At 44.0% G+C, this 25,196-nt stretch overlaps 1 protein-coding gene across 3 annotated transcripts in view; it reads left to right on the top strand.

The window, feature by feature from the left end:
• The window catches only part of INPP5A (inositol polyphosphate-5-phosphatase A), a 422,955-nt gene that overhangs the window by 231,967 nt on the left and 165,792 nt on the right, over window positions 1–25,196 (top strand). For all 3 annotated transcript variants that reach the window (XM_050959547.1, XM_050959548.1, XM_050959549.1), the window contains exon 5: window positions 20,728–20,791. In XM_050959547.1, coding sequence (XP_050815504.1) covers window positions 20,728–20,791 — 64 coding nt within the window. The remainder of the gene's footprint in view (window positions 1–20,727; window positions 20,792–25,196) is intronic.

Raw genomic sequence — 25,196 nt, 5'->3', positions numbered from 1 at the left:
CAAAGTTACAATTTACCCCTTCATGTCACAAGCTGTAGACTTGCCTACAGCTCAACTGCCTGTCCAGTACAAAGGCTGGTCAGGAATGTGGACTTTTGCAGTCTGACAATTATCCTATCCCCATGCTACTGGGGGAAGACTTGGCCAACCAGGTGAGGCGGGCCAAGAGAGTGGGAATGGTTACACGTAGCCAAACCAGGCAAGCTTCCAGACCCATTCCTGTTCCTGAGCCGTCCACAGAGGCCCCGTCTGTGTTACCAGAGACCCAGACAGAGGTAGTGGACCCGGATTCCATGCCAACCACTGAAACAGCCACAGCACCTCCAGTCCCAGGCCCGGAACTGGAACAGCAACCAGCACCAGCAAGTGCAACCCCATCTTCAAACTCAACGCCAGAGGGCGCCAGTGAGCCAAAACTGGCAGAAGCAACAGACAGCCATACCCAAAAGGCTCAGCCGGAGCCTGAAATACCCTCAGGTGCACCAGCGGAGAGCGGTTCACCAGCAACGGAAACAACCCCATCACCTACATCGCTTCCAGAGGGACCAAGCCCAAGTCCACAGTCTGAGGAAGAACTGGTGACCCCAGCCTCAAGGGAACAGTTCCAGACTGAGCAGGAAGCAGATGACAGCCTTCAGAAAGCATGGGCGGCGGCACGGAGCACCCCACCGCCTCTCAGCTCTTCTAATCGATCCCGGTTTGTTATAGACCAAGGACTTTTATACAAGGAAATTCTTTCTGGTGGACACCGGGAAGAATGGCAGCCGCAAAAAACAGTTGGTGGTTCCAACTAAGTACCGGGGGAAGCTCTTAAGCTTAGCCCATGATCATCCCAGTGGGCATGCTGGGGTGAACAGAACCAAGGACCGGTTGGGGAAGTCCTTCCACTGGGAGGGGATGGGCAAGGACGTTGCCAAGTATGTCCGGTCTTGTGAGGTATGCCAAAGAGTGGGAAAGCCTCAAGACCAGGTCAAGGCCCCTCTCCAGCCACTCCCCATAATTGAGGTCCCATTTCAGCGAGTAGCTGTGGATATTCTGGGCCCTTTCCCAAAAAAGACGCCCAGAGGAAAGCAGTACGTACTGACTTTAGTGGACTTTGCTACCCGATGGCCGGAAGCAGTAGCTCTAGGCAACACCAGGGCTAACACTGTGTGCCTGGCCCTAACAGACATCTTTGCCAGGGTAGGTTGGCCCTGCGACATCCTTACAGATTCAGGGTCTAATTTCCTGGCAGGGACCATGGAAAAACTGTGGGAAACTCATGGGGTGAATCACTTGGTTGCCACCCCATACCACCATCAAACCAATGGCCTGGTGGAAAGGTTCAATGGAACTTTGGGGGCCATGATACGAAAATTCATCAACGAATTCTCCAATAATTGGGACCTAGTGTTGCAGCAGTTGCTGTTTGCCTACAGGGCTGTACCACATCCCAGTTTAGGGTTTTCACCATTTGAACTGGTGTATGGTCATGAGGTTAAGGGGCCATTACAGTTGGTGAAGCAGCAATGGGAGGGGTTTACGCCTTCTCCAGGAACTAACATTCTGGACTTTGTAAGCAACCTACAAAGCACCCTCCGACACTCTTTAGCCCTTGCTAAAGAGAACCTAAAGGATGCTCAAGAAGAGCAAAAGGCCTGGTATGACAGACATGCCAGAGATCGGTCCTTCAAGGTAGGAGACCAGGTTATGGTCTTGAAGGCACAACAGGCCCATAAGATGGAAGCATCATGGGAAGGGCCATTCACGGTCCAAGAGCGCCTGGGAGCTGTAAACTACCTCATAGCATTTCCCAATTCCTCACTAAAGCCTAAAGAGTACCATGTTAATTCTCTCAAGCCTTTCTATTCCAGGGACTTACAGGTTTGTCAGTTTACAGTCCAGGGAGATGATGCTGAGTGGCCTGACGGTGTCTACTACGACGGGAAAAAAGACGGTGGCGTGGAAGAGGTGAACCTCTCAACCACCCTGGAACGTCTGCAGCGGCAACAAATCAAGGAGCTGTGCACTAGCTTCGCCCCATTGTTCTCAGCCACCCCAGGACGGACTGAACGGGCATACCACTCCATTGATACAGGTAATGCTCACCCAATCAGAACCCCACCCTACCGAGTGTCTCCTCATGCCCAAGCTGCTATAGAACGGGAGATCCAGAACATGCTACAGATGGGTATAATCCGCTCATCTACCAGTGCATGGGCATCTCCAGTGGTTCTGGTACCCAAACCAGATGGGGAAATACGCTTTTGCGTGGACTACCGTAAGCTAAATGCTGTAACTCGTCCGGACAACTATCCAATGCCACGTACCGATGAGCTATTGGAGAAGTTGGGACGTGCCCAGTTCATCTCTACAATAGACTTAACCAAGGGGTACTGGCAAGTACCGCTAGATGAACCTGCCAAGGAGAGGTCAGCATTCGTCACCCATGCGGGGGTGTATGAATTCAATGTCCTTCCTTTCGGCCTTCGAAATGCACCCGCCACCTTCCAGAGGCTGGTAGATGGTCTACTAGCTGGACTGGGAGAATTTGCAGTTGCCTACCTCGATGATGTGGCCATTTTTTCAGACTCCTGGCCCGAACACCTACTACACCTGGAAAAGGTCTTTGAGCGCATCAGGCAGGCCGGACTAACTGTTAAGGCCAAAAAGTGTCAAATAGGCCAAAACAGAGTGACTTACCTGGGGCACCAGGTGGGTCGAGGAACCATAAACCCCCTACAGGCCAAGGTGGATGCTATCCAAAAGTGGCCTGTCCCACGGTCCAAGAAGCAGGTCCAATCCTTCTTAGGCTTGGCCGGATACTACAGGCGATTTGTACCACACTACAGCCAAATCGCTGCCCCACTGACCGACCTGACCAAAAAGACCCAGCCAAATGCCGTTAAGTGGACTGATGAGTGTCAAAAGGCCTTTACCCAGCTTAAGGCGATGCTCATGTCTGACCCTGTGCTCAGGGCCCCGGACTTTGACAAGCCATTCCTAGTAACCACAGATGCATCTGAGCGTGGTATAGGAGCGGTGCTCATGCAGGAAGCAACAGATCACAACTTCCATCCTGTCGTGTTTCTCAGCAAGAAACTGTCTGAGAGGGAAAGTCACTGGTCAGTCAGTGAAAAGGAATGCTATGCCATTGTGTACGCCCTGGAAAAGCTACGCCCATATGTTTGGGGACGGCGGTTCCAACTACAAACTGACCATGCTGCACTAAAGTGGCTTCATACTGCCAAGGGGAACAACAAGAAACTTCTTCGTTGGAGTTTGGCTCTCCAAGATTTTGATTTTGAAATTCAACACATCACAGGAGCTTCTAACAAAGTAGCTGATGCACTCTCCCGTGAGAGTTTCCCAGAATTCAGTAGTTAAAAAGTGTTCTTAAAATGTAGAAGTCTGTTAGTTATATACTTAGTAGTATATGTAAAGGTGCATGTGTTGTAGTAATCTGTTTATTTTAAAGTTCTAGAAGGAAATCGCCGCCAGTGAGCTTCCCCACTGTCTGCAATTTGGGGGGCGTGTCATAAACAGATAGCTAAGGGTTAATGTCTCTTTCACCTGAAGCACCTGACCAGAGGACCAATCAGGAAACCGGATTTTTTCAACTTTGGGTGGAGGGAATTGTGTGTCTGAGTCTTTGTTTTCTGCCTGCCTGCTTTCTCTGAGCTTTGGAGAAGTAGTTTCTACCTTCTAGTCTTCTGTTTCTAAGTGTAAGGACAAAGAGATCAGATAGTAAGTTCTATGGTTTCTTTTCTTTGGTATTTGCATGAATATAAGTGCTGGAGTGCTTTGATTTGTATTCTTTTTGAATAAGGCTGTTTATTCAATATTCTTTTAAGCAATTGACCCTGTGTTGTATCATCTAATACAGAGAGAACATTTGTATGTATTTTTCTTTCTTTTTATATAAAGCTTTCTTTTAAGACCTGTTGGAGTTTTTCTTTACTTCAGGGAAATTGAGTCTGTACTCACCAGGGAATTGGTGGGAGGAAGAAGTCAAGGGGAGATCTGTGTGTTGGATTGCTAGCCTGACTTTGCATTCCCTCTGGGGGAATAGGAAAGTACTTTTTGCTTCCAGGACTGGAAACAGAGAGGGGGAGTCACTCTGTGTAGTTTCACAGAGCTTATGTCTGTGTATCTCTCCAGGAGCACCTGGAGGGGGGAAGGGAAAAAGGATTATTTCCCTTTGTTGTGAGACTCAAGGGATTTGGGTCTTGGGGTCCCCAGGGAAGGTTTTTCAGAGGGACCAGAGTGCCCCAAAACACTCTAATTTTTTGGGTGGTGGCAGCAGGTACCAGGTCCAAGCAGGTAACTAAGCTTGGAGGTTTTCATGCTAACCCCCATATTTTGGACGCTAAGGTCCAAATCTGGGACTAAGGTTATCATAATGTGTTTAATGATTAATTTGCCCTGGCATTCGCGGCCAGTACAGCTACTGGAAAAGTCTGTTAATGTGTCTGGGCATGGAGTGGAAATCCTCCAGGGACATCTCCATAAAGCTCTCCTGGATGTACTCCCAAAGTCTTTGCAAAAGGTTTCTGGGGAGGGCAGCTTTATTCCGTCCTCTATGGTAGGACACTTTACCACACCAGGCTGGTAGCATGTAGTCTGGAATCATTGCATAACAAAGCATGGCAGCGCATAGTCCCAGTGTTTTGCTGGCATTCAAACAGCATCCATTCTTTATCTTTCTGTGTTATCCTCAGGAGAGTGATATCATTCCTGGACACCTGGTTGAAATAGGGTGATTTTATTAAGTGGACATTCAGAGGTGCCTGTTTCTGCTCGGCTGTTTGCCTGTGACTGAACAGAAATGTTCCCTGCTGTTAGCCATGCAGTGAGGAGAGGGGTGAAGTGATCATCCCAGAGAATTGAATATGTTATGGGTTTAGTTGGGTTTGTGCTGCATGTTAACCCAAAAACTGCAGCCCCTCCTTTTAAATGGCAACCCATTTTAAATGGCGCTGCTGTTTGAAACCATTCCACATGTTATGAAGGGTAAAGAAGCCAAAAGACCGTGTCTTACCATGGCTGCCTGCAAGCCATTCCTGTTGCCCGGCCCTGTGTGAAAGATCTCTCGCACCAAACCGTCATGCTCTCAATAAGAGGCAAAATGCGACCTTGTACCGAAAGTACATATGCTATGTAATATTAACAGCAAGGTTTACCATGAAAGAGTCTACCCATCGTTCTCTAAAATGTATCTCTCCCTTTTTGTCCCTCCACCATCTGCAAATGTTTCAATGCTTACACTATCTTCTTCCCAGAGGCTAGCAAAGATTAGAAGGCAAAAAAAATGCACTCGTGGTTAAATGTCCTCTGAGCTCATGCAGTCCTCCCACACTGAAAGAGCCCAGCAGAATGCATGGAGACAGACAATGTCAGAGTCCAGGAAAACACAATATGAACGCGAGGACAGGTGGCAGGCTGAAGATGTTAGGTGGTGTCAGCTTGGTGACAGAAGGCAAGAGGCAATGCTAAGGCTACTGGAGGAACAAACTGATATGCTCCGGCATATGGTTGAGGTTCAGGAAAGGCAGCTTGAGCACAGACCGCCGCTACAGCCACTGTGTAACCAACCACCCTCCTCCCCAAGTTTCATAGCCTCCTCACCCAGATGCCCAAGAAGGCGGTGGGAGGGCCTCCGGGCACCCAACCACTCCACCCCAGAGGACTGCCCAAGCAACAGAAGGCTGGCATTCAATAAGTTTTAAAGTGCAGTGTGGCCTTGTCCTTCCCTTCTCCCCCACCCCACCTGGTGCTTCCCTCCTCCCCCACCCCTCCCGGGCTACCTTGGCAGTTATCCCTCTATTTGTGTGATGAATTAATAAAGAATGCATGAATGTGAAGCAACAATGACTTTATTGCCTCTGCAAGCGGTGATCAAAGCGGGGAGAGGAGGGTGGTTAGCTTACAGGGAAGTAGAGTGAACCAAGGGGCGAGAGGGTTCATCAAGGAGAAACAAACAGAACTTTCACACCGTAGCTTGGCCAGTCATGAAACTGGTTTTCAAAGCTTCTCTGATGTGCACTGCACCCTCTTGTACTCTGCTAACTGCCCTGGTGTGTGGCTCTGTGTAATCAGCGGCCAGGCGATTTGCCTCAACCTCCCACCCCACCATAAACGTCTCCCCCTTACTCTCACAGATATTGTGGAGTGCACAGGAAGCGGTAATAACAATGAGAATATTGGTTTCGCTGAGGTCTGTCTGAGTCAGTAAACTGCGCTAGCGCGCTTTTAAACATCCAAATGCACATTCTACCACCATTCTGCACTTACTCAGTCTATAGTTGAACAGCTCCTGACTACTGTCCAGGCTGCCTGTGTACGGCTTCATGAGCCATGGCATCAAGGGGTAGGCTGGGTCCCCAAGGATAACTGTAGGCATTTCAACATCCCCAACTGTTATTTTTTGGTCTGGGAAGCAAGTCCCTTGGTGTAGCTTTTGAAACAGACCAGAGTTCCTGAAGATGTGAGTGTCATGTACCTTTCCCGGCCTTCCCACGTTGATGCTGGTGAAACGTCCCTTGTGATCCACCAGTGCTTGCAGCACCATTGAAAAGTACCCACTACAGTTTATGAACTCGCTGGCTTGGTGCTCCGGTGCCAAGATAGGGATATGGGTTCTGTCTATCACCCCACCACAGTTAGGGAATCCCATTGCAGCAAAGCCAGCCACTATGACCTGCACATTTCCCAGAGTCACTACCCTTGATGTCAGCAGCTCTTTGATTGCGTTGGCTACTTGGATCACAGCAGCCCTCATAGTAGATTTGCCCACTCCAAATTGATGCCCAACTGACCGGTAGCTGTCTGCATTGCAAGCTTCCACAGGGCTATTGCCACTCGCTTGTAAACTGTGAGGGCTGCTCTCATCTTGGTATTCTTGTGCTTCAGGGCAGGGGAAAGCAAGTCACAAAGTTCCATGAAAATGCCCTTATGCATGCAAAAGTTTTGTAGCCACTGAGAATCATCCCAGACACGCAACACTATGCGGTCCCACCAGTCTGTGCTTGTTTCCCGGGCCCAGAATCGGCATTCCATGGCATGAACCTGCCCCATTAACACCATGATGTCCACATTGCCAGGGCCCGTACTTTGAGGGAATTCTGTGTCCATGTCTTCATCACTGTCGTCACCATGCTGCTGTTGCCTCCTCATCTGGTTTTGCTTTTGCATGTTCTGGTTCTGCATATACTGCAGGATAATGCGCGTGGTGTTTTCAGTGCTCATAATTGCTGCAGTGATCTGAGCGGGCTCCATGCTTGCCGTGCTATGGCGTGTGCGCTGAAAAAAGGCACGAAACGATTGTCTGCCGTTGCGAAGGGCAACTGACGACATAGCTTACAGAGTTGGCTTACAGGGTTGTCACACAGAATGGCCCTCTCGAGGATTGAACTCACAAATGGGTGTTTAGCAGGCCAATGCTCAAACCACTGAGCTATCCCTCCATCCACTATTCATGGAGGGATGGAAGGAGGGGGAAGCAAATGAATACAAAACAAATCTGGTCTCTTTATTGTTTTGATCCACTTCATCTCTCTTATACATCTTAGGCTGGCAGCAGATGGTGCAGTACGACTGCTAGCCATCATCATTTCCTGGCTGCTCGCCAGTAGACAGTGCAGTATGACTACTGGCCATCATCGTCTCCCATTTATGTCCAGGTGCCCCCGGCCGACCTCACTGAGGCCAGCCAGGAGCACACGTATCTGCCCTGGTGCCCCCCGCCAACCTCACCCAAGAGCACCCAGGAAACGACGATGATGGCTACCAGTCATAATGCACTGTCTGCTGCCAAAAGGCAATGAGCTGCTGCTGTGTAGCAATGCAGTACCATGTCGGGCAGCACCCAGGAGACATATGGTGACGGTGAGCTGAGCGGGCTCCATGCTTGCCATGGTATGGCGTCTGCACGGGTAACCCAGGAAAAAAGGCAAGAAATGATTTCTTGCCGTTGCTTTCACAGGGGGTGGGAGGGAGGAGTGGGGGCTGATGACATGTACCCAGAACCACCCACGACAATGTTTTTGCACCATCAGGCATTGGGAGCTCAACCCAGAGTTCCAGTGAGCAGCGGAGACTGTGGGAACTGTGGGATAGCTACCACAGTGCAATGCTTCGGAAGTCGACGCTAGCCTCAGTCCTGTGGATGTACTCCGCCAAGTTAATGCTCTTAATGGTCTTAAGTGGGGACACCCATAATCGACTGTATAAAATCAATTTATAAAAAATTGACTTCTATAAATTCGACCTAATTTCGTAGTGTAGACATACCTTAAGTTGGTAGTCTCAGATCAGGCGGTATTGCTGCTTTATTTAGATCTTTTAGGAGCCTTTGATATTTTTGACCACAAGGTGGTAATGCAGTTACAGACACTGGCAGAAATAGAGAAATTTGCACTTGAGTGGCTGTTTGTTTGTTTTGTTTGTTTATTTGGAAAATGCCCTGAGGGGAGGAATGAGTATTTGTTTGTCTGCCCCAAAGAACTATCCTGTAGGTTTTGTCTCCACTCTATTCTTTTACCCTTCTTTCTCAATGTGTTCCTGAGACTACTATGGGAGATGATGAGGATGATGATAATACTTAGCTCTTATATGCACAGAGTGGGCTTCAATATATTGATATTTGGTTCTACATCTTGGTGTCATCTGACACCAATAGTAAGGATTTCAGTTTTCCGGGTATCTGCCTGAGATTGAGACATGGATGATTACCAGTTAGCTGAAATTTAACCCAGACAAGGCAAGTGTGATGTTGGTGGGTTGTTGGAGGAACTGAAGCAATGGTGGAAAAAACAGCTGCACCACCACCACCACCACCACCTCCACCTGGTTTGTAATGTTGGGATCACGCTGGTTCCTTAAGTGCTTCTGAATGTTCATATAGGGACAAGTTGCTTAATTCCTTTTGTTTGTTTTAGCAGGTTAAGAGCATTTCCTTCTGAGACAGACCTCACTGTAAATTATCCATGCATAACACTTTGAGATTGGATTACCACAGTGCGGTATTCTTGATCCTATATATGAAGACCACTTGGAAACTTCAGCTAGAGTTTAGTTTTCTGGCTATTGTTGACCAGTGTGCTTTCTAAATTCTGCTGTAAATGGCAGGTGCATTACATAAACTGAACAATAAATATGTGTGATAAATAAACCTTTCTTTAAAGATATATAGTATGTAACTACACCTATTTGACTGCATCTTCCAATTTACTTAGTTAATGTGTTTATGCACTGTTTGTGTAGAATCTACACTACAGTGTGAACTGTGTTTTATTTTAGTTTTATTAACTGCTAGAACAGGGGTTCTCAAACTGGGGGTTGGGACCCCTCAGGGGGTCATGAGCTGTCAGCTTCAACCCCAAACCGTGCTTTGCTCGAGCATTTATAATGGTGTTAAATATATAAAAAAGTGTTTTTAATTCATAAGGAGGTTGCACTCAGAGGCTTGCTATGTGAAAGGGGTCACCAGTATAAAATTTTGAGAATCACTGTGCTAGAATGACAATTAAATAGCCACCAATTTAGAATAAGAAATGTGTTTCCTACTGTAGCTTCCAGTTGCAAAGATGAGTTATGTTTGGGGCCTAAAAATGTGAGTGCCTTTGTGTCATAAACAGACAGCTAAGGGTTAATGTCTCTTCCACCTGAAGCACCTGACCAGAGGACCAATCAGGAAACCGGATTTTTTCAACTCTGGGTGGAGGGAAGTTTGTGTCTGAGTCTTTTGTCTGTCTGCCTGCTTTCTCTGAGCTTTGGAGAAGCAGTTTCTACTTTCTAGTCTTCTGTTTCTAAGTGTAAGGACAAAGAGATCAGATAGTAAGTTATATGGTTTCTTTTCTTTGGTATTTGCATGAATATAAGTGCTGGAGTGCTTTGATTTGTATTCTTTTTGAATAAGGCTGTTTATTCAATATTCTTTTAAGCAATTGACCCTGTATTGTATCATCTTAATACAGAGAGACCATTTGTATGTATTTTTCTTTCTTTTTATATAAAGCTTTCTTTTAAGACCGGTTGGAGTTTTTCTTTACTTCAGGGAAATTGAGTCTGTACTCACCAGGGAATTGGTGGGAGGAAGAAATCGGGGAGATCTGTGTGTTGGATTTGCTAGCCTGATTTTGCATTCCCTCTGGGGGAATAGGAAAGTACTTTTGTTTCCAGGACTGGGAACAGAGAGGGGGGAAGGGAAAAAGGATTATTTCCCTTTGTTGTGAGACTCAAGGGATTTGGGTCTTGGGGTCCCCAGGGAAGGTTTTTCAGGGGGACCAGAGTGCCCCAAAACACTCTAATTTTTTGGGTGGTGGCAGCAAGTACCAGGTCCAAGCTGGTAACTAAGCTTGGAGGTTTTCATGCTAACCCCCATATTTTGGACGCTAAGGTCCAAATCTGGGACTAAGGTTATGATACTTTGTAATCTTTATTTGCTGTGCAGTTTCTTTATGAAGTGCTTAATGTTCTGTAAATATTACTGCTGAACAACAATTAGTTGGGCCTCCTCTTAAAATGGTGCTGAGCAGTGTGTGAATAAGTTCCTTAAACAGCTTAATAAACCAGAGTACTGAAGTTTAATTTGTATGTGTAACTGCTGTTGATGTACTCTAGTGGAATCAACATGACCTGATCTAGGAAAGGATGTATCCATGATTTAGGCCTTGGAATATGTTTCCTTTTTTGCAGTTACATTGCCCTAGAATCAGAGCAGTGGATAGCATATCTACACTTGGTCGTTTTTATTTGTTTCCACTTCTGTACATAAACCTGATTAAGTCTGTTTGAATACGGAAGGCGGTGATAACCATAATTTCCATTCCATTAACATTTACCTCTAGTGAGTGGTATATTCAGAATTAATATACTTGTGTATATTGTACTACGTCCCAACTCAAAACATATATTTTAGTGTTGGCAGCATCAGAACCTGACAGAGAACCTGTAAGGTATTATTTAATAGTTATCAGTGATCCTTTATTCGCACTGTCAGCTGAAAGTCTGCTAATGCTACAAACATTGATTATCAAACCAAACTATATGCTATGTAATTCTACATATGAGCTATAAAATCCTTTAGAGAGAATAAGATTAAAGCTGTAAAAGTGGGGCAAAGCATGAAACAAGTCATCACCTTCAGAAAGTAAACTTGTAGCCTGAGTGTGAATAGCAATTCTTTTTAATAGAATCATGGCATCTGTAATAGAAAGGAACTATCTTGTCATTTCAGACCTCCCTAGTATATTTACTAAAGTCTAGTTTTAACTGTCATAAGTGATGGGACAGTAAGGGTTCACAGTCATATAATGTAGGCTGAAATTTTCACTTGCTTTTAAAATTTTAGTCTGATGAGGACAGGCCCCTAGATTCCAAATGTTAAGATGGTTTTAATTCACCATCTGACATGAGAAATTAAGAAAAAAAGAAAAACTTGCACTATCCAGTATTTAAATATTATAGGCAGGGTAGATAGCACTGATTATTTTTGAGGTTGACTGACACTTTCCAGTCAACCTTAAAAATAAGGTTTTTTGTTGCTTTTAACTTTGCCACACTTCAACCATTTGGGCTGAAATTTTCTATACCAGATGTCTGCCTCGTTCTGATTTTTTTTCCTTTAATTCCAGCCATTTCTGAGCATGAGAATAGGGAAAAATATGTTATTTTGCCCATGTTAAAAAATTCTGAGGATCTTTTCTTTGAAAATATCTAGACTCCCAATCTTTGGAGCAGAGACTTGAAATTTGGCAGGGAAAGATCTTTTGCCATCTCCAGGAAAATCTGGCCAATTTATAAGCTTTTTAAAAATAGCAGTTAACATATGCTCAGTAGATGCTTACTAGATTTTAGTAGCTAAGTTTCATGAAGATTCTGTCCACATCGAGCATGCTACAGCCCTGCGACTGAACAGGACTTTTCCTGCATTTCCAGCTCTGGCATGTTGTGAACCATTCCAGATCCAGGTAGCTGAACTGAGAAAAGCGAGACTCTCTTTCCTATGCTCTCATTGACCCTGCTGGGCCCAGGTAGCACATGAAAGAGGAAGCTACCTGATTCAAATGCAGAGAGACAAGTGCCAGACTGTGGGGGACGGGATACAGAGAGAGAGAGCATGGAGCATGTATAGGTGAGACTGGGACTGGCTGGATAAAGAGACTAGGGAGGAGGAGTTGGGGAATGAGATTGGGAGCCCAGCAGCCTTTAGGTTTATGTCTGGCACTTTTTTGAGGCTGGAGTGTGAGGCTGCCCTGCACTCACCTGGCAATGGCTGGGCCTGGTCCCCACTCTGGATGTTGTGACATGGTGCACAGGGTTGCATGCCACTGCGACCCCAAGCAGCATGTCGCAACACCAATCACTCAACTTTGGCCCAATTGCCCCTCCATAATGATGCTCAGAATGGGGAATCCGGCCCAGCCCTGTGACCCAGGAAGCAGCACTGCCAAGTGAGTTTGGGGCAGGTTTGCTTTCCAGGCCACTGCCAATGGCCCATCACCCCAGGCTCTACCACTGGTCATGCTTAGGGGGAATGGAAAGACAAGTCTGTGCCCACTATGCCCACTAGAACCCATGCTGCTCCAGAGTCTGTAACAGGACATGTATGTCTCATCTGCCTCTGTTCCCAGCAAATAGCTGTGAAACCCACTGGCTAAGTGTCCCATCCCCCTCTAGTGCTGTTCCACATACAGGATGACAGCCTATTACCACTATCTGTTACTCCATCAGTTCAAGAGACAGAGATATGTGTGATGTATCTAAAGGTTTCAATTCTGCTGATGTCTTGTGGGTGCCAGTATGATGCCACATAATGGAATTTGATTTTTTCAGTTTACTTTAAAAAAAAAAAAAAACCCTAAAGCCTTTTAAAAAAAACTAAAAAAAGAACCAAAAAGCACCTATGTTAAAAGACTCAGAAGTTAGGAAATATCAAATTAAGGGTGCCTGTGCAACTTAATTTTGACCCCCTCTTGGTGTACGCAGTATTATACAGTCTTTATTTACATGATCACATACTATTTTGTCCACAGGAACTCTTCCTGATACAGTGCACAGACTAGGACCTGATCTGGAGATGAATCTGTGGTGTGTAGTAAAGGAGACTGTCTGTAGTACCGCTGCGTCATTTGTTGCAGAAGTTTTGAATAAGACAGGGAACTGCTGGAAGAAAAAGAATGGTTTCCTAGTTAAGACAGCTGAGTGCTGCACTAGAGAATTGGATTTTATCCCTGCCACAGAATTCCTATGTGATGCTAGTCAAGTCACTTAAACCAATTTTTTTGTAGGTGGTCACTAATTGTGTGTACATCATTCTTTGGTGCCTGACATGAGACCCTGGGATCTGATTTGCAAAAGTGCTGAGCACTCATAGCTGCAGCAGAAATCAAGGGAAGCTGTGCCACACCCTGAACAATGAACAGAATACAAAATATTAAATAGTTTCTCATTAAATGGGAACTATCTATCCTCTGTACTGAATGAGGCAGAGGTCTTATCAAAGAAATAGTACATGATCAAGTAATTAAAGACTGTCATACTGGATATGCACAAGGGGTTGAATTAAGGTTGCAATCATTTTCATCACAAAGCATATTTTTCATTTTAGTGAATTCAGATCAAGTCTGAAATTTACGTCCTTGTACAAGTAGATCTCAGTGGCTTAATCATGGTACTTCACTAAGTTAAATAAGTAAGAGCTGTGGCATCCACTGCTTTATATTGCCTCTCGTCTGTGACATAGATCAGATTCAGAGCATTGCATGTTGCATTTATATTTGTGTTGTCAGCTTTGTAAAGTAAGTTTCTCTAAATAAATGACCACGTAAGGACTAGATTGTAATACCCTTCCATTGAGAAGTTCTTTGCTCAGCAGGTATTCCCACTGATTTCAATAGGACAACTCATGGTGTTAGATACTATTCAATAGAAGTGGACACAGCAGCAAAATGAGGACAAACACACACGTGGAATTAAGCAGTAGGCTGCAACTTGTATTAAACTTTTAGCACAAGGGAGGGGCACTACCCACCCATCACCCATACTCTCATATATACCAGTGCGAGAGTTACAAGGCTCCCTATCATATAACCTGTTGGCACCAGGGTTACAGGGCTCTTTGCCATAACCCGCAACTGGCTCCAGGATTATAGGACTTCTTACCAGATAACCCATAACACGGGGTAGGCTTTCCTCAACCTACCCACCAGGACTCAGCTCTCTCTGAGTCCTATCACCCTTCCTTCCCCGCTGTGAGAGGGAGAGATGGTGCGGCAGAGTGTGGGCCTGGACCCTCGAGGTCCACAAGGTCTGACCTCAGCCCACAAAGGCCACAAGGTCCCAACGTGTCACATAAGCCCAAGGCCCATCACTGAAATCCCAGGCCTTTTACCTCTTGGAACTGTTCATTTTATTCCCCTAACTGCACAGGAAACAAGCCAGGAGTTGCACAGAGTAAGCAACACTACCCCAGTACCTCACTGATGCACCAGGCATGTTCGTACTTAATCCACTGTGGTGTGCAGGTGATGCGAGGAAGGCAAAAAACTCCCTGGTCCTCCACCAGTTTGGTCCATGGGAGAAAAAATTCCTTCCTATCTCCCTAAACGGGTGACCAGCTAGACCCACAGTGTCTGCCAGGCCGGGTTCCAACTCCTAGGTAGGGTGGGTTGCTGGAACAGACCTGAAAGAAGCAGTACAGAGTCCCAGTGCAGGACTAAATCCTGGGAGCTGGGGAATGTTGGCCAATCAAGACCCCTTTCCTCAGCTGGCGAGTGGGTGTCAGAGACTCCTAATGTCCCTTGGCAAGTGCCTCCCTCCCTTGCTATTGGGACCGTCCCCCTTTCACTGCCAGCCCCATCAATTTCTCCCACCCGTTGATGCAGGCGGTTGGCATTTTAAATGTATCACAATTTGGCACCATATAATGACATTAAATAAGAAAGGGCAAGATTGTGAGACCCCCCCTACGCACACGAGTAGTACCTTACTCCAAATGGGATTACTTGTGAGTAAGGATATCAAAGTCTGGCCCATGGTTTTGAGATATAGTTGCAAACTAACATCAGACTATGTCCCCATTTTCAGCCAACCTCACGTTAACTTAATTTTACAAAATTTATTCTGAAAATGAGTTTTTTGAGTGGTGATCTTTGTTTGATGCCATTCTTTAAAAGCAGCACTGCTTTTTATTTTACATTGCTAATCTTAATTAAAAATAAGTAAAGAGATTTTCATGTCTGATTTTGCTGTGTACAGTTAGAATGGTTTCATGTGATTCTGGGACGGGATTTTATCTACGCAAATGAGGGAGGTAAGATAAACCCTTCTATACAAACAAACAAACTCAATAAGCATATTACTGTTTAAGAGTAATTTCCTGGATTTTTAAAAAGCCAAGGGCCAGAATATAATCAAAGTTTAGCCATGAGGTAGCATCTCCTTTTTATTAATTGCTAATATAATTCCATTAAGTTAAGAAATTAAATAGCAGGTGTCAGCCTTTTTCTTCTTTTTTTTATTATCTTGTATCAGAATGTTTTTTTTCTGGCAATCTGTCCTTGTTGCAGAATAGTTAACCTTGAGTCCTGTACAAGAACGTCTCCTGCTTTTTCTTATTTGCCACCTCCATTAAAAAAAAAATAACCCTGGAGCAGGTTGCCTGGGTCACAAGGAAGTGTACTCATCAATTAAATGTGTGACAGTGTTTTCCGTTGGATGAACTAATATGTCAAGGAGATGGGCAGGACCTCATGTTTGTGCTTTTGACAAATCAGCAAATGTTTAATCTCTAAATGTGCAGCTTCTCATAAATAATGCAGCAATCACTGAGCCAAAACACTACTCTGCCAGAAAGGTATCTCAGTCAGTAGAGAAGTAAAAAGACAAAATAAAACTAAATCATCCTATTTTTTTGGTTCTCTTAAACTTGTCATTAAGACTTTGTGTAATGGCAAGGATTCTTGGTTTTTTTCTGTTCAACTGCTTTTATTTAACTTAGCCAAGAAATTTAAAAACTCATGAAGGAACTCCTGAACGTTGTGGGAGGAGGGGGGAAGAGAGAATAGAATTAATAGATATTATAACAAAATATAAAAGCAGATTTATCTCTCTTTTCTTGATATTTCATGGACTGTTAACTTGTCTTCAACCCCCAATCACTAACTAGAAGACAAATTATAGCAATGGGAAAAGGTTTAAAAAAAAACAACTCCTCCTCCACTTTGGGTTAAAGTCTGGCCTCAGTAAAGTCAGTGGCTAAAACTATTATTGACTTAAATGGGGAAAATTTTGGTTTCTCTCTCTCTCTCTCTCTCTCTCTCTCACACACACACACACACACACACACACACACACACACACACACACTTTATTTTTTCTATTTATCCTTTATTCTTTACAAACAATAATGAATTTGTCCTGACAGCATCCTGTTAGGAGAGGTGATATTACGATCCCCATTCTATATATTTCACTTTATATGCTCAGAGTAGCACTTCCATTATCTCAATTGCAGTTCTGTGTGCTCAGCAGTTCTGCAACTCAGATCCAAGATGTCTAAAGTTGGGGCCTCAGAAAATGGAGAACACGTATGTTCTTATAATAGAAAGTCATGGGAAGCTTTAACAGTACTTGTTACTGCCTCTGCTACCTATAAATATTCAACTATATGCATATCCTTAATGTTTTCTCTAGAAGATGGACCATTGAGGGTACAAAGCCTCATTAATGATGATTAATAACCAGTAATCAAATTCTTAATGCCCGAGCTCAAATTCTGCCTTTTATAGACTGCCTGGGTTTGGTTTAGCCAGTTTTGGTCAGGCCTCTTGGGAACCCCCTTACCCTCAACAGTCTTGTCATGAACTATGAACACGGACCTTCTGTCCCAATCTCTATTTAGGACAGCATTTAAGCACACAATTAAGTCCCATAATTAAGCATTAACGTGCTTTCCTGAGTTGAGACCTCACACTCTTATGGACATGCTTAAAGTAAAGCATGTACTTAAGTGCTGTTGTGAATAAGGATGCTTTCCTTAATCCATGGCCTAAGTGCCTTGCAGAATAGAGATGGATTTTAGCATGTCCTTAAATGTTTTCCTTTGCTGAATAGGGGCTTATGTGCTTTGCTGAAAAGGAGTGGGAATACTGGTATGTTTGTGCTTAGCTGAATCATGGACTTCTTATTGTTAATGTTAGAGCATGAGAGTTCAGTAATTGATTTAGCCTGTAATGTTTCAAAAGAGCCAAAGGAAGGTAGACATGCAGCTCCCAGTGAATTTCAGTGTGATTTGGACACTTAACTCCCTTAGTCTCCTTTGAAAATCCCAGCCCTAGAGAATATTTTTTGGCACAATGATATGTATATAATGGTAATTAAAAACAAAAAAGCTCTTAATGAAAGAGGATAGATTATAAAACTAGGCCAGGATTAGAAACACAGAATTTTGAGTATGGCAAAGCAAACCTATCTGGAGAATTAACTTTCTTCTCCCAATGTTTGCTTGAGTTATTCAGCTTTCTTTTACTGGTATCTCATACATCAATCTCTTTAAATAGCTAGGAGACTTCCTGCATGTTGATGAAGAGAAGCTTTTCACAGCCAACAGATTTCATTCCCTATGCAAACTTCCTGTTTTGAAACAAAATTCTGAAGTTAGTTCCAGCAGCAGATTAGTTGAATTTTGCCTGAGCCAGATCAGCTTACCTATCTTGCTTCTAAAAAGATGACCAAGTTTTGTTCCAGTTACACAAAGTCTAAGATCACTGGGACTGACATTACTTGTGTATTATGTCTGGCAAAATACTCTTTGGAGTGTGGTGGACAACTTTTACTAGTTTGTAAGTAGAGAAGGATTTGATAACTGAGAAGTTAGCTTTCAGTGCTCCTCAGATTATAGCACTGGCAGCCAAAGATTTATGGGAAGCTTAATTATGTTATGGGTGATATTATCCTTAGTAATATTCTCAGACAGTTGATATAGTTAATGGCCCCTAGAAATACCTGTCATACTGGCACTGCATTTTACTGTTTTAGTAATCTATATATACTTTAAAAAATACAATTAAATGTGATCTTCATGTAAATGACCATGTTACTGTGAATATTAGCATGGAATAGCATGCAATCACCTGTATACCATGGTTGTTATTACCGAAACATTTAATAGTAGAAAAGAGCTGTACAAGCACAAACTAATCTTTACAACACTGTTGTGAGATACATAATTATTAACCCTTGACAGTTCTTGGGGTGCCCAGGACTGAGTCACCTTGTTGCCCCCCCCCCCCGCCACCAGCAAGAGGGACACTTGCCTGTGTTTAACTGGGTGCCCAGTCCCTGAAACCTCCAGGCTGTGAGCCACCCAAACAATCTCCTCTGGGCTACGCCAGTCCTTATTTTCTCTTGAAGGTTAAGAATAGGTGCACCCCAGTCCCTGAGTGAGCCCCTTTGAAGCATTCCACTGTAGTGTTTAGCCCCTCATCTCCTGAACACTCACAGTAATACCAGATATGTTGTCCCCAAGGGAACAGTGTACTCACCAGCTTGGATGAGTCAACTCAGGATTAGCTTGTTGTACAATACCACAGCATTCAGATATATTTATAGATATATTTATAGTGAAAGATTTATCAGTTTATTACCAAAGATCAAGATTCTAGAGATAGTGAATAAAGATAAGGGAAACAGAAGGGTTACATATAAAACAAAATCAGTACGCACTTTCTAGAGGCTAAACTTAGCAGGCTAACCTCCTGTCTAGAGCAGTCTTCTTTCACCCAAAACCTTTTTCAATGCTTCCAGTCAAGTTGTGATGCAGTTTTCATTAATGTGAATGCACTGTCCATTTTCCTACTAGGTGCAAAATAACAAGCACTTTTCTTTGTCCTCCAGTTATCGCCCAGTAAACTTTTGACATGCACCCTCCCCAGATAATGCTTCTTTCCCCCTGCTGTTCTTCTCTTCCTGTTAAATCTCTCAATCCTTCATCTTCATTTTGCTCAAACTGGTGATTGTTAATGAGATAATACTCAATTTACATTTCACCAGATAGATGGAGAAACATCTCTGTACTGGCAGGAAACCAGTTTTCACCTCTGTTAACACCTTCATACAAACTGTAAGAAAATATTTCCATCATATATACATAACTCCTGCTTAGTATCAGTATATACATGTTCAACTATATTCATAACCAGTGACGCTGGCTTTCATTTAAGACCCCACATGATATTCTTTATGGATAAATACTATGAAAGTGGTGTGCTAGATGTAGTGAGTTTATTAGGTGTGTTAGAAGTTGCTGTTACAGTGAATCCGTTGCCATCTGGAACCAATGGGCCTGCTTGCCACATTCCCATTCTACAGATAGGAAATTGATACAAAGAGGAAATGTGATTTTGCTCTGCACTACACAATGAGAAAATGGCTAATCTAGGATTAAGTTTTAGGACTCCACTGTGTATCATTCCTGCAGTCCACACTACCTGCAAAAACATTTGTTTTGCCCTGTATATGAGGCAGAAACTGTTTGGCAGACACTTGCAAGGATTCAGTCATTGATGGACCTGCAATCCAGAGGAATAATGAGGCAGATTATATAGGGATTTATTTCAATGACAGATGAAGGTTTTTAGCACCACCCAGATGAGAGCACTTAATTTGTTTATTTCCAGATATGTGATGTACTTAATTAATGATTTTAAAAAACAACTTTATAACTCTGATGTTTATGAAGTATATTAACTATTTGTGTCCTTAGCAAATGTAGGGTATGTCTATGCTAGAAATGTAAATCAACCTATATTAGGTCAATTTACAGCCACTGCAGTAATTACTGTGGTGCTGCATGTCCACACTACCCTCCTTGGGGTGGTGGTGCACGTCCTCACCAGCAATGCTTCTACCAGCCTAAGAAGGGTAGTGTGGAAAGCTAAGAGACTGATCTCTTAGCTCTGTTGGCAGCTCCTGCCAAGAGCCTGGCTGCCCCACAGGCTCCCAGGGGGCTGCCCCCCCTTGCTCCCCATTCCCTGACTGGGAGCAGGGTCCATAGCCACGTGGGCTTCCCCCCGCCCCCCCCCCCAGTTTCTCACCCTGGCTCCAAGCTGGAAACTGGGTATGAAGCCGCTAGGGCTTCTAGCGAGGGGTGAGTGGAGCAACCAGCTTCCCACAGCTCCCATTATCTGGGAACAGTGAACCACGGCCACTGGGAGCTGTGGGTGGCTGTGCCTGCAGATGGTCAGTGTAAACAAACTGTCTCACGGCCTGCCAGTATTACCCTGATGAGCCACAAGTTGCCCACCACTGCCCTAACTACACCAACATGAGCCTTACACCTCTCAGGGAGATGGAGTAGTTATGCCTGTGCAGAAGGACACTTACATCAGTGGGAGCAAGGCTGTAGTGTAGACACTGACATAATTAGGTGGATATAAGTGGTCTAATGGTCCCTTCTGACCTTAAAGTCTATGAGTCTATCGACCTAACTGTGTAGTCTAGACCACCCCTTGGTAAACTGCTAATGGCCTTCATTATAGCTGCTTACTAAACTTAAAAGAAAAATAAAGAAAACTCATTTCTTTTCACTGACTTATTGAAAATATTTTACCTATCAATTGTAGTATTTTTAATTACTGATATTTAATTTCAAATGCAAAAAATATATAAGAAAAGCTGTATCACAATTGTTTTTAACTAAAAGCTGACTATACTTATTACTATTTATTTTTTGTTTTTCTACAGGCTCTAGGAAGCTTTTACTTCCTTCATGAATCATTGAAAAACATCTACCAGTTTGATTTTAAAGGTAAGCACAGAAATTAAAAGTCAGTAATTGTCAGAGACTTCTCACCACTTTTCATATCAGGAAAAACCTAGGGCTTTCTTTAATCTTAATCCATGTGTTTGGACTCTTGGAGCCATATACAGAGCCCCACTAACTTCAGAAGAACTCCACATGGCTGCAGAGGTCAGTCAGTGCAGATCAATTGCAGGAACAGGACCTTAAATGGCAGGCAGTGGTAATTGACTTACAAAAATTGTGGTGGCAGAATTTTGTTTACCATTTATGAATAGCATGGGTCAGTGGGAAGGGTGTCATTATTGTTTTTAACAATAGACTCTGCCTTCGTGTTGCAAATTTTTGTAAATCTCAGAAGTTTGAATAATATGATATGATATTTTTAGTATTTAAGTCAGTATATGTAATCACTTCCTGGCTGAAGTTACTTCTAATGCTTCTTTAAAGTAGATATGCAAACAGATTATTTAAAATTTACATTATTTTTAGTTGTGCACTGTCTGCATTTAGGTCGTTGAACTGGATCAAATTAATTCTGCATCTTGCATCACATTAATTTGAAACATCACTGAAGCTATGATAATTATGGAGTGAACTAATTGTTTCAATTGTACAGATTCATTAATTTTGTTCTCAGAAGAGACAGATTGCCTCTGTTCATATAATTGAGGGTATAGGGTCTTCCCTTGGTGAAATATTTGAATAGCAGTTCTATAGATATTGCAATTTGAGGTTTAGCCAACATAAATCCTTCTACTCATCATCTTTTCTGATGCCCAAGGAAAATTTCAAATATTCTGTCAGTGCCTCTTCATATTTTATTTCTGAAAGAGAACACTGTAAAATGCAATAGTGATGAAGGAACTTTTAATGAGAGGTCAGCTTGTGCTTCCAGCCATTCTCCCCACCTCGAACAGTTTAATAGACATGGAGAAATAATGTGGAGTGTTCTGATTCAAATGAACTGGGAGCAGGATTGCTTTGTGAGAGAAATTCTCAACATAGTGCACAGGAAGCCAAGTTCACAACTTTTGTTAATGATACCTGGGATTGTGATCCTTACTACCTCAATCGCCACACTGAACATTTAGCCCATCGACTGATCTACTGTATTTTTGAAGGCAAAGGGTTAATGAATAAATCTATGAAACTTACATTTGCATTGTGAGATGACAGCAGTCACAACTATTTATTCATTTTTCTATGTGATTGGGCTTTGTGCATCAGTAGTATGGGAACTGTGTCTGCCTGCCGATTCAGAGCCTGCAGTTTCGTTGCGCCGGTAGTACAGAACTAGAGCATTAGCTCTCAGTTCCAGTTAAACCTCCCTCCCTCCGGTCATATATCAAAGATGTCCAACTCTAATGACATCTGGCAGAGTGAAGTGACATCTACACCAGGGAAGAGGGGCTGTCTGGATTTATTCACAGCTGATTGACAGCTTATTTGCTGTTATGGAGCCTTGAAAGGAAGTGGGGGGGGGGGAAGAGGGAAAGAGAGAGAGAGTGTGTGTGTGTATGTGAGAGAGAAGAAATGGTTATAATGGAAGGAGAAATCAAAAGAAAGATAACCAATAAAAGTAAATAGATACTGGTTGTGCCAGCTAGAGGGAAGGTGCCCTTAGATGCTCAATGCTTCATTTGTCCTGGTCAAACATGAATCAGCTGTCTCTCTGCATCCTTCCAGGCACACCACATCAAGCTGTGATCTAGCTTAATCTCATAAACATCCCCTGACAATGAGTTCCACAGGTTGACTATGCACTGAATGAAGAAGTACTTCCTTATGTTTATTTTAAACCTGCTGTCTATTAATTTCATTGGGTGACCCCTGGTTCTTGTGTTAAGTAAAGAAGTAAATAACCCTTCTTTATTCACTTTCTCCACACCATTCTTGATTTTATAGACCTCTATCATAAAACCCCCTCCTCCAGTCATCTCTTTTTTCTAAGGCCTGGTCTACACTACGTGTTTAAACCGAATTTAGCAGCGTTAAGCCAATTTAAACCTGCACCCGTCCACACAACGAGGCCCTTTATATCGATATAAAGGGCTCTTTAAACTGGTTTCTGTACTCCTCCCCGATGAGAGGAGTAGCGCTGAAATCGGTATTGCCATGTAGGATTAGGGTTAGTGTGGCCGCAAATCGACGGTATTGGCCTCCGGGCGATATCCCACAGTGCATCATTGTGACCTCTCTGGAAAGCAATCTGAACTCAGATGCACTAGCCAGGTAGACAGGAAAAGGCCCGCGAACCTTTGAATTTCATTTCCTGTTTGGCCAGCGTGGAGCTCTGATCGGCACAGGTGGCAATGCAGTCCCAAATCCAAAAAGAACTCCAGCATGGACCGTACGGGAGATACTGGATCTGATCGCTGTATGGGAAGACAAATCTGTTCTATCAGAGCTCCGTTACAGAAGACGAAATGCCAAAGCATTTGAAAAAATCTCCAGGCTATGATACAGAGTCCACAGCACAGTGCTGTGTGACAAGCGTAACGGAAAGCCAAAGAATGAAATGGACGCTCATGGAGGGAGGGAAGGGGTACCGAGGACTCCAGCTATCCCACAGTCCCCGCAGTCTCCGAAAAGTATTTGCATTCTTGACTGAGTTTCCAGTGCCTGTAGGGTCAAACACATTGTCCGGGGTGGTTCAGGGTATATCTTGTCTATTTACCCCCCCTCCCCTCCCCGTGAAAGAAAAGGGAAAAAAATCGTTTTTTGCCATTTTTCAATGTCACCGTATGTCTACTGCATGCTGCTGGTAGACGCGGTGTTGCGGCACTGAACAGCAGTATCCTCTCCCCTTCCTTTCCTGATGGCAGATGGTACAAAATGGTGGAAAATGGTCATCATCCCCTGAGTGCTCCTGGCTGGCCTCGGTGAGGTCGGCTGGGGGCGCCTGGGTAAAAATGGGAATGACTCCCTGTCATTCCTGGCAGATGGTACAAAATGCTTGGTAACCGTCTTCATCATAGCAGCTGGAGACTGAGCTCCATCAGCCCCCCCTACCCCTTTCATGTCTAAAGAAAAGATTCTGTACTCCCTGGACTATCATAGCAGCAGGAGGCTGTGCTCCTTTCCCCCCCAGCCTTTAATATCCTGCCTGGACTATTATAGCAGCTGGAGGCTGCCTCCCCCTCATTTTATCTCGCTAAAAGGTCAGTGTTTCTTATTCCTACATTCTTTATTACTTCATCACACAAATGGGGGGACATTGCAATGGTAGCCCAGGAGGGTTGGGAGAGGAGGGAAGCAACGGGTGGGGTTGTTGCAGGCGCACCCTCTAGAATGGCATGCAGCTCATCATTTCTGCGGGATCTCTGGGGCTCTAACCCGGAGCAGCTGTGCTCTCTGGCTCTATAGTAGACTTGCCCCATATTCTAGGCAGGACTGACTCTATATTTAGACAAAACTTAAAGAAGGGAATGACCCGGGGAGTCATTCCCATTTTTGTCCATGCGCCCCCGGCCGACCTCAGCGAGGCCAGCCAGGAACACCCATGACAGCAGCAGATGGTACAAGATGATTGATAACCGTCATTGCCAATTTCCAGTTGCAAACGGTACAAAATGATTGATAGCCGTCATCTCATCGCCAATTTACAATGGCAGACGGTGCAATGGGGATGGTAGCCATCTCTGCTACCTTGCAAATGAATGCTGCTGTGTAGCGCTGCAGTACCGCCTCTGTCAGCAGCATCCAGTACACATACGGTGACAGTGACAAAAGGCAAAACAGGCTCCATGGTTGCCATGCTATGGCATCTGCCAGGGCAGTCCAGAGGAAAAGGGGCGCAAAATGGTTGTCTGCCATTGCTTTCACGGAGGAAGGAATGAGTGACGACATTTACCCAGAATCACCCGCGACACTGTTTTTGCACCATCATGCATCGAGATCTCAACCCAGAATTCCAGTGGGCGGGGGAGACTGCAGAAACTATGGGATAGCTACGGGATAGCTACCCACAGTGCAACGCTCCAGAAATCGACGCTAGCCTCGGTACATGGACGCACACCACCGAATTAATGTGCTTAGTGTGGCCGCGTGCACTCGTCTTTATACAATCTGTTTTACAAAACCAGTTTATGTAAAATCTGAATAATCTCGTAGTGTAGACATACAAAAGCTGAACAGTCTCTCTTCATACAGAAGCTTTTCCACACCCCTCATCATTTTGTTGCCCTTTTCTGACCAGTATTCAAGGTGTGGGTGGAACATGGGTTTATTGTAGTGGTATTATGATATTATTGTCTTCTTATCTCTCTCTTTCCTAATAGTTCCTAACAGAAAACTGCTGCTGTACATTGAGCAGATATTTTCAGATAACTATCCACAGTGACTCCAAGATCTGTTTTAGTGGTAACAGCTAATTTAGTATTTATAGTTGGGATTATGTTTTCCGGTGTGC

Source organism: Gopherus flavomarginatus, chromosome 6 (genome assembly GCF_025201925.1).
Source record: "Gopherus flavomarginatus isolate rGopFla2 chromosome 6, rGopFla2.mat.asm, whole genome shotgun sequence".
Lineage (NCBI taxonomy): Eukaryota > Metazoa > Chordata > Testudines > Testudinidae > Gopherus > Gopherus flavomarginatus.
The sequence above is the reverse complement of the archived record's forward strand: the minus strand, read 5'-3'. Positions and strand labels throughout refer to the sequence as shown.